General features: G+C 39.5%; 1 protein-coding gene across 2 annotated transcripts in view; it reads left to right on the forward strand.

Annotated features, from left to right (window-relative positions):
• The first annotated feature begins 1,756 nt into the window (after positions 1–1,756).
• GUCY1B1 (guanylate cyclase 1 soluble subunit beta 1) overlaps positions 1,757–16,821 on the forward strand; it is a 47,942-nt gene continuing 32,877 nt past the window's right edge. Inside the window, exons 1-2 of one of the 2 annotated variants that reach the window (XM_036240647.1) lie at positions 1,757–1,871; positions 2,512–2,585. In XM_036240647.1, coding sequence (XP_036096540.1) covers positions 1,869–1,871; positions 2,512–2,585 — 77 coding nt within the window. In that variant the 5' untranslated portion in view covers positions 1,757–1,868. The other variant, XM_036240648.1, reaches the window with a different exon arrangement.

Consider the following 16,821-nt stretch of genomic DNA (forward strand, 5'->3'; position numbering starts at 1 on the left):
AGAAAACACAACACAGTATATAACACATTTACAAATGCAAATAGGTGTTGGACAAAAGGGCACCAAGTTCAAAAATGTTACTGAACAAAAATACAGTGAGGGTGGATGGTAGGACTTCAGAGACAGAAAATAAGTTGTCAGGGATGCTCATTCTTCATTTTCTCTCATCTTTCTCTGGATGAATTTTCTTCAATTTCATCACTGGAGAGCAATTTTTTTCCCTATGTTTTTCCTTTAAAACAGTCTAAGGTACAGAAAACATCACAGCTCACTCTACGGCTGTTCAAAGGAAGACAGATTGAGATATGAGAAAAAAGCCTTTTTAACAAGTTAAAAAATTATTACATGTGAATAGGAAAAAAAAATACGGAAGGTCATAATGCAAAAAGTAAAAGTCTTGGTCCCTCCAGCTACTCCTTTTAATTATAGACAATATACATTTTAAAATTTTTCTATGTATTTTTCCAAAAGGTTATGCTTATAGCAACATGTGTGTATGTGTTCTTACTACCCAAATAACACCTTATTCTGTACAACCATAAAAAAAAAAAAAAAAAAATGAGGGTTTCCCTGGTCAGTGTGTCTCAGCTGGTTGGAGCATCATCAAACACCAAAATGTTTCAGGTTTATTGACTGATCAGGGCACATACATAGGTTGTGGGTACAAGAGGCAACCAATCGATGTTTCTCACATCAATGGTTCTCTGTCTCTCTCTCTCTCAAATCATTAAATATATTCTCAGGTGAAGATTTTAAAAAAATTGAGCATGATTACATTCATATGTCATTTGTTTATTTAACTATATATCTTTCTGTATCATTTAAAAATGATTTTATTGATTTTTTTTTAGAAAGAGAGGAAGGGAGAGAGAGAAACATCGATGTGAGAGAGTAACATCGATAGGTTGCCTGTTGCATGCCCCTCTCTGGGGATTGAGTTGTGCATGCACAACTCGGGCATGTGCGCGGATGGGGAATGAAACCAGGACCTCTCAGTTCATGGGGAGGCACTCAGTCCACTGAACTTTCCTAGTTCATCAATTATCTCTGAAAAACAGCAACAGAGACCAAATTCTGGACAGTCCAAAACTTTGGATTTGTGGTTGCTGGCTGTGATGTGGGATCAGGCATCCTCTCAGTATCGAGTACAGATCATTATTGGATCTTGTAGGGAAGTTTAGTGATGGGAAGAGCTGGTTTTGACACCACGCTCATCAAACTGTATTGCTAAAAATTTTAGCCGGCCCACTCAACTAGTCTCATTGACTGAAAGTAAAATGTGTGAAGTTCAGTATTATTAGCTTTCAGTTTACCATAAACTGTTGCGGACTAAGCCACAAAGGAAATATTTATCTGCAAGATGACATTAAACAAGAGGAGGGCGTATTCCTTTTAAGGCTTGTGGGTTGTAAAATAAACACACACAATTCTACTCAGTTTTTGCTACCTCTGAGGGTAGATCTTTGGATAAGAATTTCTTTGGTGGGCCTGCAACGGTAGCATTTTTTCTGTCCCAAAACATACAAGGAACAAAACAGGGGCTTCTCCGCCGTCATTGTTATGGCCTCGAATGAAAGCCTTGTCACTAGGGCGGGGGCGGGAAGGCCCAGCAGTAGTGACAGCATCTGAATTCCCTCCTCTGCCGCTGATTGGTCAAAAACTAGGAGGCAGCGACCAGCCCCCTGCGGCTCGACTTGCCATTGGCTAGGAAGAGGTGGCAATCAAGGCGGGACGAAACCGCTGCGCTCATTCCAGTTCTATGCTGCCGCTGGGGTCCTGTTGCGCTGTCGCCGCTGCAGCCGCCGCCTGGGTCCCTTCGGCCGTGCCTCTCCGTGGGGGCTGCCTCCCCAGCTCCGAGAGCAGACACCATGGTGAGTGCTCTTAGCCGGGTCAGGCTGAATCCTCACATCGCAGCTGCCCCAGGGAACTGGCCGTGCCACCGGAGCTTGGCTCAGAAGGGGACTCGGGAGCACACCTCTGGTTGCGGGAGTAGCCTGGCAGTTTGCCTGCGTCCGGGGCAGGAGAGGTGGGACCATCAGAGGTCGCGGCGGGGACGGTGGTTCCCTTTGCTTCCAAGAGGATCCGCAGTTTTGTACCGCGCTTGGGATTCCCGAGCTCGGGAAGGGGACTGCGGCCAAGCGTGGGGGTTACCCGGCTCAAGCCGGCCCCGCGGGTGTGGGAGGCTGAGAGCCATGGTGTGGGAGGTGCAGGGTTCGTGTCCCCTCTGCCACACTTTCCCCTGCCCAGCCTGCCTCCGAGCCGTGACAGGTGAGCGAGGGTAAGAAGGTGGCATGGGGGTAGGGTGGACGGGGATAGGCTCTGCCCTTTATTGGTGGGGTGCGTTGCGCCCCTGTGATACTCCTCTGTCGCTGCGAGTACCCCGAATAGGTTGGACCCAGAGTGCGGGGTACAAGGTTAAAGCAGCACAGTGGCAGCAAATGCAGCCTCGCCCTCAAGCCCTTTCCATTTACAGCTGGTCCCTGACGCTCAGGTTTCCCTCTTTGCCCGCAGTACGGATTTGTGAACCATGCGCTGGAGCTGCTGGTGATCCGCAATTATGGTCCGGAGGTGTGGGAAGACATCAAGTAAGTAACTGGCTCCTGGAGCTTGGGCCCGGCGCTGGCGCCGCGCGTGGGGAGTCCCCAGGCGGCCCGGGTTGCTGTCTCCCACCCTCGATTCATTCTCCGCTTCCTGCTCAGGTCGCGGGCGCGCATCTCAGAGATGCCTCCGCCCGCCGCTCCCGGCTGCAGCTGCGCTCCCACGCTCCGGAGCCGGGACCCGGAGAGGAGGGGCGGCCGGGGCGGGGCGAGGCTGCGAGGGCGAGAGCCAGGGGAAGGAGCCTCTGGGTCACTGCGGCCTCCGGACCCGGCCTGAGCGTGGGAACGCGTTGCCAGCTCCCGGCGGCTCCCAGGCTTTGCAGGCCCTGCGGCTCCCACGCGAAGAAGGGCCCCGGGGACCACAAAGGCCTCCGCGACGTTCAAATTCCCAGAGTCCATAGAAACAAACGGAAGACCCTGGCTCATTTAAAATTTACCCACCTTATAGACACACAGATAGTGAAGCCTTTCGGTGTGCTAAAACTGACTTCTCCTGAGACTATTTCTTGAGCAACTGTGAATCACATGCATTTATTCATTCTGAAATAAAGTGAAATTGGAATGTTTGCTCTTTCATTTCCCCCAACTCACCTCCGCCCCCCACAAAGGCCCTTTTTGTTTCTTCTATGGCGAAGGCTGTCAATGGTAGGAGGACATCCTAGTTTCAGTCTAGAACTGTGAACCCAGGACTCTAGATGTGACGGAAATACAACAGGCACCTGAAAGTTTAAACTGTTGAAATGATGGGTCATCTCAGCGGCCACATGGAACATTTCAATTTAACAGAGGCCTTTCCCTTTTTTCCCCTCTCTCATTCTGGTGAAATATGCATTTAACTTATTGTATAGATGACCACAACTAACCAGCTACACCAAAACCATAATTATGGATTATCAAATTGGAACAATAATCTTAACTATCATGTTAAGTGGAGATGGTGGGCGTGGTCACTCTTATTTCCTGTCCTAGCTGTTTACATTTTATTGTATCCAGTAGGTGATGTTTTCATGCGGTCTTTTTCCTAAATACATTACACTTATTAGCAATCAGGCTTACTGTACAGTTACACGATGGGTATTTTTTATAAATATGTTTCCATGGATATGACCAGTATTAAATATTAAACACTAAAATGCAACTTTCCTTTCCTTGGGTCTGTGTCATTAAGCAATGTTTCACGATCCATAAGCCATACTTATGTTACCCACAAGGCGCATCTACATTTTATAAAGGGAAGTGGAGATCTGGCAATTATATAGTTAAATGAAACGAGAATCTTGGCACTAAAGCTCACTTTGAGATTTGAATTTTTTGTGAACTGCATTAATGCCTTTATAATTTTTATTTTGCTTAGTGAAGAGTTATATAGAAGGCAGACATCAAGAGCAAGATTTTAAACTGCGACAAATACAGGGTTATTTTTAAGCCATTTTCTTTGAGAATTGATGAAAATATCATACATATTATTCACAGGTTTTCTTATCTGTAAGATAGAAATTCCCAACTATTCTGGTGGATATGCTATGACAATAAATATATTTAGAATTCTGAGAGCACAAAGAAAGATGGCTATATGGTTAAACAGTCATTATGAATTTTAACCAGATTTAGAATGTATATCCTACCCCTTATCAATTTAGATCACTGTTAGATACAGAAATGAAAAATTATGTCATAAAGAAATATCAGAAATGTTTTAAAAATTAAATTATCAATTAATTTGCTTGTATTGTCCATATTTTCTCCAGAGAAGGTCAAAATACCTAAAAATTACACTGATGTGAGAATTTAACTCTGCCAAATCACACTGACGATATTGTTACATTCTACTTTGAAAATCAAATTATTAATTTTAAATTAAACATCAATATTTTTAATGCTCTATTGTGTCTTAAAATAACTTTGAGCAATGTTCTTAATCTGTTCAAATGCTAACTATTTAAATATTTTTTTTCCTGGTAGAATGAAACAAATCATATGGGTATTTTGTTGTTGTTTTAATAAAATGATCTCAAGGATTATGTACCCCTGACAGGGAAATACTATTAGTTAAACTAGCATTTGCAATCCAGGTATTCATTTTGATCCCCCCCTCCCAAATATTTTTAGTGGAGCTCATTTTGTATTGGGTAATGTTTAGTATCTGGACTAGAGAACATAGTTCAGTTTCCTGTATTGAGGAGATTAAAGTAGGTCATTGTTTTCCAACCCAGTTAGTACCCCTGAGGGATTATTACTAAGAGCTCCCTGGAAGAGCTTTTGCTTATCCAGAGAGATTCTCACCGCCTGGGGATAGGTGAGGAGAAGTTGGAGGAGTTTAATTTTAAAATGCTCCTTGGGAGATTTTGATCCCTCCTCTGGACCTTACCCTCTGCTCTAGAGAGAATCACTGCAGTGAATGGTCCAAGATACTTCCAGTTTTACTTTTTTATGAAAAAGCGACTACATGAAAAAATTATTTTGTCTCAGTAAGTACCAAACCCCTCTATCTTCATTTTTGGTCTGTAAGAAACTATGGAAATTGATGTTTATAAAGTTTGCATAATACTTTTTTTTTTTTTAATTTAGTAGAAATGGTCATCCATTCATTCTTCATGAGAAAGGAGGCCAAACATTTAATGACAAATAAAATTCTAAGTAAAAGATTCCAGACAAGAAATTCTAAGTGGATAAGAGCCAAAAATACTTCTTTGTAAACTCAGTATCTACTTATACCCCCAACAATGTAACCATTTCCCAAGAGCTTTAAATTCCTCTTTTTAAGAAAAAGAAAAATGGTCTACATGGAAGGTAGATAGTAAAAGGTCAGATAGCAAATATTTTAGGTGCTGCAGGCCAAGAGTCAACACTGAGGATATTATGTAGGTGCTTATATAACTACTAAAATGTAACCATATAAAAAAAATGTAAAAAACATTCTTTGCTCCTGGACCAGACAAAAACAGGTAGTGGGCTGGATTTGACCAACTGGCTGTAGTTTGCCCACCTCTGATCTAGACCATAAATACATGTTAAAAAGCAAAAGAGACCTCTAAATCTACTTGAAATCTTTTGTTGGATTCTTTTCAGTTTTCAGATGGTCCTTATAAAAGCCAAGTTTCCTAAGGGATGAGAAAAACCAATCATCATTTCAGAAAATAACATGAAGCCAAGATATACATATTAGAAAAGTATTTAAATACTGGATCTAATCATCTCTGTTACTCTTTCATCAGCCTGGAAAAACTAATCATTGGATCAAATTATGGGTTTTGATTTTAGATTTTTTTTTAACTTCATTGTAACATAAAAATGGAATCAAGATAAGAAAAAAAAAACCCTAAAATGTTTAAAAGTCTATTAAAAAGAAACAAAAGCACTTTTGTAAAAACTATTTTGCATAGAGTTGAGCAGGCCAAGGAAGAAATATTGATTTGACATACCTATGTGCAACACAGGGTATTGATTAGCCCTTCTCTGTTTTACTAAAAGATCTGAGAAAAACACTAGGATCAAAATTTTGGTATGAGATTTGAAAATCATATAATGAAACTGTTAGTTGATAAATACTGGAGTAATTTTCTCTAGAAGGCTGTCAATCATCTTCCTTATAAAAATAATACATATATGTTTAGTGTGGTTTTTACCTATAGTAAGGAAGGTATTTATTGATTTATTCAGGTATTGATTGATTTATTCATTAATTTATTCTTTCATTGATTGATTGATTCATTCATTCTCTAGTTAATCTTATTTTTAATGAGCATAGTCTGTGTTATAGACACTGAGGATTGAAAAGTGAATGATATAATCCTTACCTTCAAATAACATCTAGAAACATCAGACTACTTTTAGTCTTATTCTTTTATTTTCCTTACTGTAATTCAAACATGGAAACATTTGACTGTTGGATAGCATATACTAATCTTCTGGTTTTGACATCAATGTATCTACTTGAATTTGCCAATTACAAATGACCTTTTATGGTTCACAAAAGCAAATGCTTTGCTATAAGCTCATTATGTGACTTTCCAAGTTGCCTCATCTTTCTAAGCCTCAACTGTATAAGGAGTAAATAATACCCACTTTATAATGTTGTAACAAGGTAAAGAGTGCTTAACACAGTTCTTGAAAAACGACATTAATAGATGGTAGCTATTATTTTGTGTTTCACTCTAGAACCAAAGTGTTTCAACTTTTCCCTTCCTCAGCTCACCTGAAAGATAAGAAGCTCTCCTTTAAATAACAGTAGCTCATTGCAATCAGTATCAGTCTAAATATTCCTTCATTGCCCTAGGATAAGTAGCAACTTCGTTGTCATTTTCACTCTTTTTTCTTGTTTAGTCGTCCCATGAAGCTGGTACCGGTTGGTTGGTTGGTTTGGTTTGGTTTTCATCCGAAGTGCTGCCTAGATGCCCTTCTTTCATCCTGGCTCTTCCCACGTTCCCCTTCGCTGCTCTTAGAGCCCCACAGCTGGGTCCTTCGTGTCTGACTTGCCCCATCCTCCCCCTCTTCAGGTTCCAGGAAGAATGTTGCCTTCATTATGCTGTTTTTCTGCTCACATTCTACTTTGGAATCAATCTTATATCCTTGGAGACCTCCCCCCCCCAACCCTATTTGTTGTTTGAAAATGTAGCCTATGTTCTTAGTACTGATTTTATCAAAAGAAATTAAATCAAATAAAATAGTGTACTAGGTTTTAATCACATTTTCATATTCATGAGGCTATTTAATTAAATGTCTATACCTTTCTGTACCCTTGCACAAGTAGGTTTTAGTGTATCAATGATACTTTAAGTAATAAATGCTGTTTAGTAATTCCAAAGTCCTTTTCTCTGTCATTTCAGTTGAGTGCTACAGTACCCATTTGAAATAGGAAGGGCTTTTCTAGCTCAGTTTCCTACCCTCCCCCCCTCCCAGCTTTATTGAGATATAATTGACATAACGTGTATAATTGACATAACGTTTAAAGTGCGCAATGTGTTGATTTGACACATTTATAAACTGTGAAGTGACTACCACCACAGCATAAACTACCACCTCCATCCCGACACACAGTGACCATTTCCTTTTTGTGGTGAGCACATTTAAAATCTATTCTCTTAGCAACATTCAAGCATATGACACAGTATTATTAGGTATAATCAATTTGTTAATGTTAGAACCTCAAAAGGTAATGGCTGTCTGTACCTTTGGAGCAACAGTTGCTCGTCTCCCCCATCCCCATGCCCTGGTCACTACCCCAATGCTCTCTGTTTCTCTGAGTTTGTTCTTATAAATTCCATACACAAGTGAGCTCAATTCTTTCTATTTTATTCTATTCTATTTTATTTTGTCAATGTTAAAGCCAGTACTTTTACCCAGCTCTTTTGGGGCCATGTTTACTGCCCCTTTTCAGATAGAAATAGGAGCTGATGTAGTATGCATACAAAAATAAAACTATATTAATTTTCTCACCCAGAAATCTCCTCAATACAAACCAATTCATATTCAGATTTTAAAAATAGGTACATTAGATAATTGTTAGGATCAAGATCTTTTTCTGTAGGAAGATGGGCCAGTTAGGCTGAAAGGTTGAAGAAGGCACAGTAGTAGTTGAAAGCTCACTCACATTTAAGGTTATTCTTCTAGGTAGAAGTAGATTATCTGACTGCAAACCTCTCACAGACCTGCCAGTGAGCTCTTACCTAGGGCTCTCCCAGAATCTGGACCAAGTCTGGTGAGCAGCATGGAGCCCAGGTGATAAGCCAGGCCATTGTCTTCTCTCTGGGGTTTTACTTTGATGATCTGAGGTCACCGTAGATGTCAAGCTGGGTCATTGTTTCCCAAACATTCTGCAATTTTTGAGAATTAAAAAAATCACAAAAGCATTTTTTGGGGGAGTGGGTCAAGAAGAAATGTTAAACATTAAAATGAGCACCAGAGGATAAATTAGAAAATATGTATTCTTCTTAACATATCCAGATGTGCCCTGGCCGGTTTGGACAGCGGTTAGAGTGTCAGCCCTTGGACCAGAGAGTCCCAGGTTCGGTTCCCACTAAGAGCATGTACCTCAGTCGCAGTTTGTCCCTAGCCCTGGTTGGGGTCATGTGGGTGGCGACTACTTGATGTGTCTCTCTCATATTGATGTTTCTCTCTCTCTCTTCCTCTGTCTCTCCTTCCTGCTCTATCTGAAGATAAATGCAAAAAATGTCCTTGGGTAAGGATAAAAAAAAACATACTCAGACGTAGTTATGGCCAACACTAACTAGCCTTTGGTGCTGTTTGCAAGGAACGATGTCCTTTTGACTCTTTCCATAGCAAGTGTTTTTCTTCATTGTGTTGGAAAGTGACAGTTCTGGGTGGATACTCTGGCAGACATCAACAAGAAAACACATTTAAAGACATCTGTATAGCCGGCCTGTTGAGAGGGTGACAACTCAGAAGTGAGTACTTGCAGCTTTTTCATTTGCTACTTTGCCACCTGGTTCATGAAAAGGGAAACAGTGGGGGAAACTTGTGTCTTTGTTTATGTCTAGGAGAATGGAGCATGTTTTTCGATATCAAAGATATTGAGGTTAAAGGAGTTTTGACTCCAGATAAAGGTAAACATTCTGAAGTATTTATTGTACTTCCTTGTTACTGTGGCTTTGCTTCTAGTGCATATTTGGATCTACTTGCCCTTCATCATTGAATCATGAATTATGAAATTGTTGCTTTATTGAAATTCTTTGTGATCAATCTTCAGATCACTCAAACATGCTCAGCACATGTGTTAGCTTTTACATGTGTTAGGGTAACAGTAGCGTGTGCTTAGGAGGGTCTCCTTTCCGTCCCTCCCCCACCCCTTCCATACACATAAATAGGGCACAGCTTTGAGATGGCAAAACAAATGCTATTTCTTCAGCGAAGCCTTCTCTCACCTCAAAAACAGTACTTCTGCTTCACTGTACATGCAACAGGTTAGAATTATGTATTCTACTATTTGATTAACGTCTCTCTAGTCTCATTTGACTCTAGTCTCTATGAAACTATTATAACTATTGCCTAGGGCAGCGATTTTCAACCCTTTTCATCTCATGGCACACATAAAGTAATTACTAAAATTCTGTGGCACAACAAAAAGTATAGCTGACAAGAAAAATAGGTATACTTTTGATTCATTTACACCAGATAGCTCTTGTTGTGTTGGCTGTTGTCATTTTTTTCATTGACAATTTAGAGGAAAAGAGGTCAGTACTCCACACTGTAACCAGGTATTGCATGTTTTAAAAATTCTTATGGTACACTGGAAGCCTCTCTCTCTTCTCTCTCTCTCTCTCTCTCTCTCTATATATATATATATATATATATATATATATGTATGTGTGTGTGTATTTATATATGTATATATATGAATTATGAAAGGTATTTATGAATTTTTTCACATTTTAATTTCCAGAGAATAGAGTACACGTATATTCATTACATACAGATAGATAGATAGATAGCTCCAGGATTTATTATGTCAGAATGGTGACATCAACTACTATTTAATAAAATATAAGCTCTTTTTTGAAATGGACATTTCTTATGTCAGCAAAAGTAGATGCTAGAGCAATAAATTATAGCATTTTCTTTTGGCAGGTTGGAATTCATACTTGGATATAATGAAAGGATTAAGAACACTGCTGTTGTATTACCAGTATCATGTACCAAAAGACAGTTATTAAATTGAATTCAGGACAAGACTGAATCCTTTAGCAAGGGTCTAAAGGCAGATATATGCGGTGATGCTTAAAGTCAGTGTCATAGACTGCAGACACATATTTGTAAAACTGAAAAAATTTACAAGCAACATGAGAAGGCTCTCATTACCATGTCATTCAGTTTTGAGTGTAACAGTTCATGTATGCGTGTGTGTGTATACACTTACTATGTATACATTTATATAGTACTAACCATATCGTTCCACACCTAATTCTCACAGCAATCAGCATAGAAAACAGATTTGTCTATTATTCTCATTTTATAAATAAGAGAACTGAGACATCAATACTTTAAGCCATGCCTCAAACTACTCAGCTATTAATCGTCAGAGCAGGCATATAATGGTCATATCATGTGCTCTCTCCTCAAAGAGAAGGACCAATGACTTTCTCCTTTTCGAAGACAAGCAATTTATCATGGTGACGGACAACAAATATGTGCGTTAATACCACCCATTTTTTGTTTTTGTTTTTCCTGGACTTTTCAGGAACTTGCACAGGTTATTTTGGTTGTCACATTTTTAAAGGTGATTTTATTCACCAACCAGCACATGTAGGAGAACAGAGCCTCAGAAATTTTGAGCAATTAATTTGTTTTTAGAAGAGCAATGACTTGATGGACTCATGAGGCCAGTTAACGATGAAATGCACACACAGGGGTGTCAGCGAATCCATGTGTCTGATGAAGCTACCGAACGAAAAAACCTCGTTTGAAACGTTTGTGCGTATGTGTTCAAAATTCAAGCCATTACTAATGAAACTATCACGTGGTAAGCTGAACACAGAAAAAAATGCAATTATATAGCAAGAGTGATGTTACTTGGCCAAAATCCACGTCGCTTATGAGAGCATTTACTGTCACTGTTTACAATTCTTGGATGAGTGAACGCAGTGCATTGACAGGCCTGACCTTTACCGACTGAAAGAGGGTCCAAGCAGGAAGCCGGCCCTACATTTAAAGGGCCGCACCCCTTGGCGGTGCTCTCAAACAGGAGTCTGCCCTCCAGGGATTCAGACTCACCGGGAATCAGTGGAGTTGTTGAAAATTGAGAGGCCATTAATGCTTCACAACCTCTCACAAAAAAACTCAATATACATTTTTATTTATGGATTATTTATTTACTTTTTAAATCCTTGCCTGAGGATATTTTTTCCATTTATCTTTAGATAGAGTGGGAAGGGGGGAAGAAGGGGGGAAGAGAGAGAAACATTGATGTGAGAGGGACACATCAACTGGTGGCCTCCTGCGTGACCCGAACCAGGGCCGGGAAGAACTGCAACCCAGGTACATGCCCTTGGCCAGAATTAAACCGCGACTCTTTGGTCTGCTGTAACCCCGGAGCCAAACTGGCCAGGGCCACAATAGACACTTTTAATTAAGAGGTTATATATAGTTATTACCTGTGTTTTACAGTGAGAGATTTTAATTTTAATAATGGTTGGACACAAGCCAGCATTCATGATGTCCTTACAGCTCACTGCAGTGGACATTCCAGGACTGATTGACAAGACAACAGCTACGTACTGTCTTTTGTACGGCATGCACTGTGATGATGGTGTTTGAAGGATCAGGACCCCTTTGAACTGTCATTGGTCAGGTTGATTGTTTGATGTATGTTGACTTTTTCTGCCTGACACCTCACCTTGTTTTAAAACTCCTTTTCTGCTGGGTGGTGTGGGTCAGTGGATTGAGCATTGTCCCATGGACTGAGAGTTCCCGGTTTGATTCCCAGTCAGGGCAAATGCCCGGGTTGCAGGTTAATTCCCCAGTAAGGGGCGTGCAGGAGGCAGCCGATCAATGTATCTCTCTCACATCAATGTTTCTATCTCTCCATTCCTCTCTCTCTAAAAATCAAGTGAAAAAAGAAGACTCCTTTTCAACTATTTAGGGTCTCTCATTTCAGAATATACATTTTTTTTATACCTCCACGGGAAATTTCTTTATCTAAATGCCAGCACTTTTTGTAATCCTAAAATTACTTGAAAGGTGTATAATAGGAGGAGCTTAGGTTCAGAATTTTAACTCAATTTTTGTATATCACATTTTGTAATTAAGGAATATCTTCTTAAGTATAGAGTTGTTAGAAATATTGCCTGGATAGTTCCAACAAATTGTATACCTTTTTTTTTTTTTTTTTTAAGAACAATCTGTAAGCTTGAAAACAAAGTATGGACTTTTGCTAGTAATGTTTGATTGTTTGGTTTATTTTTTTATTTATTTTTTTATTCTCACCCGAGGACATTTTTGCGTTTATCTTCAGATACAGTGGGAGGTAGAGAGGGAGGAAGAGAGAGAGAAACATCAATGTGATAGATACACATCTACTGGTTGCCACCCACACGACCCAACCGGAGCGGGAGACAAACCACAACCTTAGCGGGAACCGAACCTGGGACGCTTCGGTCCGTGGGCTGACACTGTAACTGCTGAGCCAAACCGGCCAGGGCTGATTGTTTGATTTTTAATAGGGACTTTGGAAACACATGTGGGAAATATTTTTAACTAATTTCTTCACTTATTTTAAAATGCACATGTTTATTGAACACATGCTCTACTCCAGGCACTTGGGTTAGGCACTAGTGAGTCAAAAACCACAATCCCAAACCACAGAAAACCACCATAATGTATATACCTACTACCTTTGGGGGAAGGGTAATTGGTGCAAATAAGTGAGCAGTTTAAATTCTAACAAATAACCATCTCTAAAAGTAAGTGGGAAATGATTTGCTACTTGGGAAAATTTTCCTTTGTACATACTCAAATTTTAAACACTTATGGTAGCTATGAATACATAGAAAGTGATTATTTGTCATTTCTCCCCAGGTGAGTTTGTCTTCAGTGACAATATGGCCTGCAATTTTTTTACCATTCCATTTTCACCGTAAATTCTCCTGCTGAGTTTAATGTATTCAATCAATTCTCACTAAAGTGTTTATTATAATATCTCCAATTAGCTTTTCCCTATCACCTCATAATAGATTATGCAATTGGAGTATATATTGTTTATTGCTTATTTCTGCCAGCTAAAATGTAAGCTCTGTGAGGGCAGGGAAACTAATTTTGTTCACTGGTATATTAAAAATGCTTAGAAAAGTGCCTGGGCCCGGCCAGTGTGGCTCAGTGGTTGAGCTTCGAACCATGCACCAAGAGGTCCCCAGTTTGATTTCCTGCCAGGGCACATGTCCAGGTTGTGGGCCTGATCCCTAGTGCGGGGCATGCAGGAGGAGGCCAATCTATGTTCTCTCTCATCCATGTTTCTGTCTCTCTCTCCCTCTCCCTTTCTCTCTCTCTCAAATCAATAAAGAAGAAAAAGTTTTTAAAAAGTCCTAAGACTTCAGTTTAAAAGAAGAAAAATGCCGGGGCACAATAGGTGCTCAAATATTTTCGGCAAAACTTTTTTCCTTGGGATGAGTGGAGGGCATTGGTGGGAAAGAATAAAGAGGGACCCAAAACTCCCAAAGATTTTTAAAGAGACATATAAATAAGGAATCCTAAATATTTTTAAAATAATTTTCTTAAATCCTCACCTGTGGATATTTTTCTATTTATCTTCAGATAGAGCAGAAGAGAGAGAGGGAGGAGGAGAGAAAGAGAGAAACATCGATGTGAGAGAGACACATCAATTGACCGCCTCCCGTAGGACCCAACCAGGGCCAGGATGAACTGCAACCGAGGTACATGCCCTTGGCCGGAGTCAAACTTGGGACTCTTTGGTCTGCGGGGCCGATGCTCTAACCGCTGAGCCAAACTAGTCAGGGCTGGAATCCTAAATATTTTGAATAATTCATTAGAATTCGGCATGAAATTTTTTCATGGAAATGATTATTTCCTTTCACGTCCTACTGTTTAATTTATATTTCAACTTCCCTCCAGGGAGCACTTTGGACCAATCGGTTCAGGAAGTGAAGCTTAAAAGATAAAGGAGTTTATTTTATTAAAATGAAAGATAGGAAAGAAAGGGTGCATTGACTCATATTTAGGGGAATTCTAGGGAAGAGGCCATTCCTCTATTTTTTTAGAGGGACTTTGCATTCTGTTTGTACCTCATTCACTTAATGGTTGTTATGGATCGGTGCTTCCAAGAAACAGATTTTTACAGAAATTATGTCATTTGATTTATCCCAACTGGAAGAAACAGAATAGGCACAGTGAGAGCGGGAATTTGTAGTTTATTATTATATATTTAATTAAAATCAATTTACATTTTATTAGAATGCCCTAAATCAGAGACTTCAAAATTCCAATCTGTAAACAATGCTTTTTCATAATAAAATCTTAGTTTCATTTCCAGGCATTTATTCTATTTTTACACAGAAATATCATTTGTTAGCTACAAAATATTCATCGCAACATGAAAATAAAAGCAATAATAAAATAAATAAAAATGAAACCAATCAAAACATTTAGTAAAACTTTAATGTCTATAGAATGCAATTTTATGTAGTCAAAGTATAGACATATATTTACTAACACGAAAACATGTCCAACAAAGAGTGAGTCAAAAAAGGGGGCTTGAAAGCAGTATAATCTGGTGTGTGTTATTCAAATATTGAATACACGTGTTATTTATACAAGTATATTCAAGCATGAAAACTTGACTATAATATCAAGAGTGGTTATCTCAGGATAGTGGAGGATTTTTTAAAGTTTTTTCTTATACAAACAAACCCTGATTTACCAAGGTCTGACTTAAGATGTTTTTACTTTGCAATGGTAGGAAGGTGATGCACATTCAGTAGCAACCATATTTCAGATTTTGAGTTTAGATCTTTTCCTGAGCTAGTGATGTCCAGTCCAGTGCTCTCTCATGACGCTGGGCAGGGGCAGCCAGCCCCACAATGGTGAGCGTAGACAACTGTATGCCAGCGTTGTTCAGATACTGTAGCCATAGATCACATGAGATATTCAACACTTTATTGTAAAATGGGCTTTGTGTTAGATGATTTTGTCCAACTGTTGGCTAGTGTAAGTGTTCCGAGCACATTTAAGGTAGACTAGTTTAGGTGTATTAAATGCATTTTCAACTTACAATATTTTGACTTACATTTTCAACTTATGAAAAGTTTATTGGGACATTTATTGGGACATAACCCCATCATAAGTCAAGGAGCATCTGTATCTTATATTTTTATACAAATAGAAATTAGAATGTATAAGATATGCAGTAGCATTTGTCAAAAAGATAGTCAGTGTTTGCAGTTTATATTGTCATAATTTGGGCTATTTCACTGACTATTACAAAGATGAGGTGTTGAAGGTGTGTTTCTTTCATTTAACAGCTGTGTATGGTCAGCAAAAGGGAGAAGAATTTTACATCTTATATGTAGCTCTTTGAATTGTTGAATACGTAGACCTACAAGTACTACAGTCATTAGTAATACAAATAACTTTTCACACTTTTGCACACTTTACCTCTTTACAGTTGTGGAAGGTGGGATATATTATTGCTCCCATTTTAGAAGAGAAAGGTTTTAATGCTCAGGTGCTTTATTTGATTTGTTCAAGTTCCTTTGGAGAGTGGGCTCTGACATTGAAATTCCCATGTTTACCAAATCATGCTCTTTTTTTCTTTTTCCACATACACCGCTGTGCTTAACTGTGGACAAATAATAGTATGCTCTGAAGGACACAGGGTTTTTAAAGACTATCTCCATCCCACCTGGACCTAAGACATGTCACTGGAACTGTCCCCTCGGGCAGACTTCTGGTATCATAGCCACGGCAGCAGCTGTGATAGCTTCCGAGGGAGAGCAAATGGTTGTGACTCCATGTGGCCGGCCCTGGCAGCATTTAAGGAGCTATTTTGAGCTACTGTGTTGAACATTTACCTAATAATAGTGGCTCGTTTCTCTTGTGCTCTCTTGGCAGCATACAAGGATTTAGAAGAATTGGATTGAGAGTCAGAGATTGATATCCAAGCTCCACGTATTTTTGTGAATTTAACATTGGAAAAGATATCTGGGAGCTTGTCATTTCTCTTCTACAGCTGCCAATATTTTGGACAATGGATGTTCCTTCACCATTTGGACAGTTGTTTGAGAAAAATAATTCAGCTTTTAACAAAATACATGCATGCCTACAATCATGACAACTGTTACAAATTACTATAATGCCCTTTCATTAATACTGTGTATATTTTGAGCTGGCTGTATTTAATAAGCTAAGGATATGTTAGAAGATGTTATCAGTCCACTTGGCACTCAAACTGTAATATGTTTAACACACAGCTCTTGATCTTACTCCCCTGTCCACCTCCAAGCATTTTTCCCAGTTCAGCTACTGCTGACAAATCTATCCAGCTGCTCGGGCCAAACCCAAGTGTCATCTTGTGTTCTTTCCATCCGTCGCACCCCGCATCCAGTCCATCAGCAGATCATGTTGAATTTGCCTTCAGGATGCATCCGAACATGGACCACTTCTCACTCCTTCTGCTGCTTCCACTCTGAGCTGAGTCACCAGCATTTCTCGCCAGAGTGCTGGCAGTAGTCTTCTCACTGGTCTCCTCGCTCTGTCCTGT

The sequence above is a fragment of the Molossus molossus genome, unplaced genomic scaffold (assembly GCF_014108415.1).
Source record: "Molossus molossus isolate mMolMol1 unplaced genomic scaffold, mMolMol1.p scaffold_m16_p_4, whole genome shotgun sequence".
Taxonomy (NCBI): domain Eukaryota; kingdom Metazoa; phylum Chordata; class Mammalia; order Chiroptera; family Molossidae; genus Molossus; species Molossus molossus.